Source organism: Pyrgilauda ruficollis, unplaced genomic scaffold (genome assembly GCF_017590135.1).
Source record: "Pyrgilauda ruficollis isolate IOZ18807 unplaced genomic scaffold, ASM1759013v1 scaffold1038, whole genome shotgun sequence".
Classification (NCBI taxonomy): domain Eukaryota; kingdom Metazoa; phylum Chordata; class Aves; order Passeriformes; family Passeridae; genus Pyrgilauda; species Pyrgilauda ruficollis.
Window position 1 is genome coordinate 5648 of NW_024508523.1, and position 4118 is coordinate 9765.

The 4118-nt window shown below is 59.0% G+C and overlaps 1 protein-coding gene across 1 annotated transcript; it reads left to right on the forward strand.

Moving 5' to 3' along the window:
• Positions 1–2107: 2107 nt before the first annotated feature.
• On the forward strand, positions 2108–3915 carry SAE1 (SUMO1 activating enzyme subunit 1; the record flags this gene model as incomplete). Its single annotated transcript, XM_041469568.1, has 3 exons — positions 2108–2390; positions 2750–2861; positions 3742–3915. Coding segments are annotated over exons 1-3 (387 nt in total), but the record flags the coding sequence as incomplete, so codon positions are not given.
• Positions 3916–4118: the final 203 nt, after the last annotated feature.

Here is a 4118-nt window from a genome sequence, read left to right on the forward strand (position 1 = left end):
CCCAGCATCTAAATATTCCTTAAAAAAGAGTTAAATCCCCCCAAAAAAACCCAACTAGACCCCCCCCTCTGGGAGTCAAAGTTCCCCAAAAGGAGCTGAACCCCAAAATCCCCCAAAATTAGGATTTCAATCCCCAAAAAAGGGTCTGAAACCCCCCAAAATAGGGGTTAACCCCCCCCAAACCTTAAGACCACCCCCAAAAAAATGAGTTTAGTCTTCCCTAAAAAGAAATTCAAGCCCCTACCCAAAAAAAATCCCCTAAAAAAGGGGTGGGACCCCCTTAGGGAGGACTCAAAACCCCCCAAAATTTGGGTTAAACCCCCCCAGCACCTCAAGAGCCCCCCAAAAATGACCTAAATCCCCCCCCCNGCCGCCCCCTCCCCAAACCTGGTCCGGCGCGCCGGACCGACCCCCAGCCACACAGAGAAGGCGCTCGGGAGAGGCGGTTACTGGACCTTTCGTCCGGGCCGTGATGGTGGCCTTGGAGCGGCGGCGGCGGCCGGGGGAGGCTGCAGCTGCCGTGGCAGGACGGAGAAGGGGGAGTGCAGTGCGGGCTGGGGGGGGAGGCGGCGGCGGCGGGGGGGACACTCGGGCTCTCCACGGCCATGGGCAACGGGCAGGGGGTGGAGAACGGGGGGCACAGTCACTGAACGGCGCGGGGGGCTCGGCCCGGCGGCTCCTCCGCCCGCGCCCCGCGCTCCGCGGGCGGACACACAAAATGGCGCCCGCCCTGAGGCAGCGCCCCGACGGCCGCCGGAAACAGCCGAGCGCCGCCGGAAACAGCCGAGCGCCGCCGGAAACAGCCGAGCGCCGCCGCGGCGGGGATGCACGAAGTGCTCGTCGGGTTTTTCCGGTTGATGCCGAGCGTTTCCGAGCGCCTCCGAAGCTCTCCGGATTCTCACGAAGTTCTCCGAATGTGTCCGGAAGTCTTCGTATGTGGGGATCTTCTTAAAGAGTTTTAGCGTGAAATTTGAGGGGAAGAAAGTTTTATAAGGAGATTTGAAGTCTTTTCTCCTGAAACAGCCGAGCGCCGCCGGAAACAGCCGAGCGCCGCCTATTCGGAGGGCGCCGAAAGGCGGCGGGGATGCACGAAGTGCTCGTCGGGTTTTTCCGGTTGATGCCGAGCGTTTCCGAGCGCCTCCGAAGCTCTCCGGATTCTCACGAAGTTCTCCGAATGTGTCCGGAAGTCTTCGTATGTGGGGATCTTCTTAAGAGTTTTAGCGTGAAATTTGAGGGGAAGAAAGTTTTATAAGGAGATTTGAAGTCTTTTCTCCTCACGGATTTGTCTTTCCCGACCCAAAACCCCTCCCAAATCCACGGTGCCCGTCGATGATTGGACTCAACGTTCTCCCAAAATCCTCTTCCCACCTGGAGTTCAGCTCAGGACAGGGAATTTCCGCTGGTCACGGGATGTTTCTCCACATCCAAATGTCGCTCGGCAGAAAAAAAACCCCAAACCCCCAAAACGTAGCGAATTTATAGGAAAATCTGTGCGAGGTGAGAGGAGCGGGAAGGGAGTTAGGGATCTACCTGTGACTTGGAAAAAAACAACATAGATTTTATAAAACCGGGAGAAAATAACCCCCAAACCCCCGAATTTTGTAATTATTGAGGGGTTTTTGCACCGGTTTGGCCGCTTCGTTTCTTTGGGATGGGGAAATCATGGGATTTCCGCGAAGTTCTCCAAGACTCTCCGAGTGCGCCCGAAGTTTTCCGACGCGTTCCGAAGACTTCCGAAGGTTGACGAAGGCGCGCTCGGAACGTTTCCGAAAGTCTCCGAACGAGGCTGACGGAGATTGACGAAACCGATGGGGGATGGCGGGAACGCCCGCAATGGGAGGAGGACGAGTCCATCTGAGTGCGGAAAGAGGGGGGGAAACAACACGGGTTGTACCACACGGCGCACGGCCAGGGTCCCAAAACCCGTGACCGCGGCCCTACGCCGTCAAACCAGGGTGAAACAGCGGCAGAAAAAACCTCTGGCCGTTCCTTTTTCCTGAGAGGCCGCGGGTACCGGGAGGGGATTCGGTGTGTCCCCCCCCGTCCGGAGGGATGTGGAGCGGCGGCGGGCGCGGGGCTTTGCGCGGGCCGCCAGGGGGCGCTGCGAGTTGCGTGAGGGGCCGTGAGGGGTCTGGGGGGGTCGTGAGGGGCTTTGAGGGGTCTTGAGGGGCTTTGATGGCCCGAGAGGAGCTGTGAGGTGTCGAGAAGGGGTTTGAAAGCTCGGAGGGGCTTTTAGGGGTCGTAAGGGGCTTTGAGTGATCCTGAGTGGGGGTCTCGGGGGCCGCCGCGATGGTGGAGAAGGACGAGTCCAGCCCTGGCGGCATCAGCGAGGAGGAGGCGGCTCAGTACGACCGGCAAATCCGGCTCTGGGGGCTCGAGGCCCAGAAACGGTCGGTGGGGCTGGGGGGGTTCTGTGGGTGTCTCTATAGGGGCTTTGGGGGCCCTATGGGGGGGAGTAAGAGCCCTGTACGATTTACAGGAGCTCCATAGGAGCTTTAAGGGGGCTTTGTAGGGGTTCTTGGGGGTCCTTGTAGGGGTCTGGGGGTCGCTACAAAGCCTTGGGTGTCCCCCATAAGGGTTAGGGGTGGCTCTGTAGGGGTCTGGGGATTTGGGGTGGCTCTGTAGGGATCTGGGGATCTTTCTTTTGTCTTGGGGGGGGGTCCCCACAGGGTTTTGGGGTCCCACATTCCCATTCTTTAGGATTTACCTCGAGGATAAATGCTGATTTTTTCCCGGGATCCCCTCACAGGTTACGGGCATCGCGGGTGCTGCTGGTGGGGCTGCGTGGGCTGGGGGCCGAGGTGGCCAAAAATCTCATCCTGGCCGGGGTCAGGGGTCTCACCCTGCTGGACCACCAACAGGTGAGGGGGGCACACACCTGGGGACACACCTGGATTTTGGGAACACCCCAAAATCTGGGAATTTCATCTCCTCCGTCCGTCAGGAACATCCTCAAAATGTGGGGGTTTCATCACCTTCACCCCTGGGGTTTCTCCCCGCTCACAAACATTCCCAAAATCTGGGAGTTTTATCATCTCTATCCCTGGGTTTTTTCCCTCCTGCACATCCCCTAAATGTGGGAATTTCATCACCCCCATCCCTCAGGAGCATCCCCAAAAACTGGGAGTTTCATCCTCTCGGTCCATGGTGTTTTTCTCTCACCAACATCCCCTAAATGTGGGAATTTCATCACCCCCATCCCTCAGGAGCATCCCCAAAATCTGGGAGTTTCATCCCCTCCATCTTTGCTGTTTTCTCCCTCACAAACATCCCAAAATATGGGAATTGCTGTGCCCCATTCCCCACCCCAAATGCTGTCCCCAGGTGTCCCCCGAGGACAGCCAGGCCCAGTTCCTGATCCCAACCTCCCCAAACCAGGGCAATTCCCGTGTCCCATTCCCCCCCAAAACTGTCCCCAGGTGTCCCCCGAGGACAGCCGGGCCCAGTTCCTGATCCAAGTGAGGTCCCTGCTCCCCAAACCAGGGCAATTCCTGTGTCCCATTCCCCCCAAACTCTGTCCCCAGGTGTCCCCCGAGGACAGCCGGGCCCAGTTTCTGATCCCAACCTCCCCAAAGCAGGGCAATTCCCATGTCCCATTCCCCCCAAACTCTGTCCCCTCTGTCCCCAGGTGTCCCCCGAGGTGTCCTGGGCCCAGTTCCTGATCCCAGAGGGGTCCCTGCTCCCCAAACCAGGGCAGTTCCTGTGTCCCATTCCCCCAAACTCTGTCCCCTCTGTCCCCAGGTGTCCCCCGAGGACAGCCGGGCCCAGTTCCTGATCCCCGCGGGCTCCCTGGGCCGGAACCGCGCCGAGGCGTCGCTGGAGCGGGCGCAGAGCCTCAACCCCATGGTGGAGGTCAAGGCCGACCCCGAGAGCGTGGAGAGCAAACCCCACGAGTTCTTCACCCAGTTCGACGCGGTACCTCGGGGGTGCCCCAAATTCTGGGCTTTGGGGGGGATTGTCATGGGTTTGGGGGGCTATTCCTGGATTTGGGGGGGATTGTCCTAGGTTTGGGGGGATATTCCTGGATTTGGGGGTGTTTGTCACGGATTTGGGGGGTTTGAGATGGAATTGGGGGGAATATTCCCCGATTTGGGGGTTTTGGAATGGGATTGTCACAG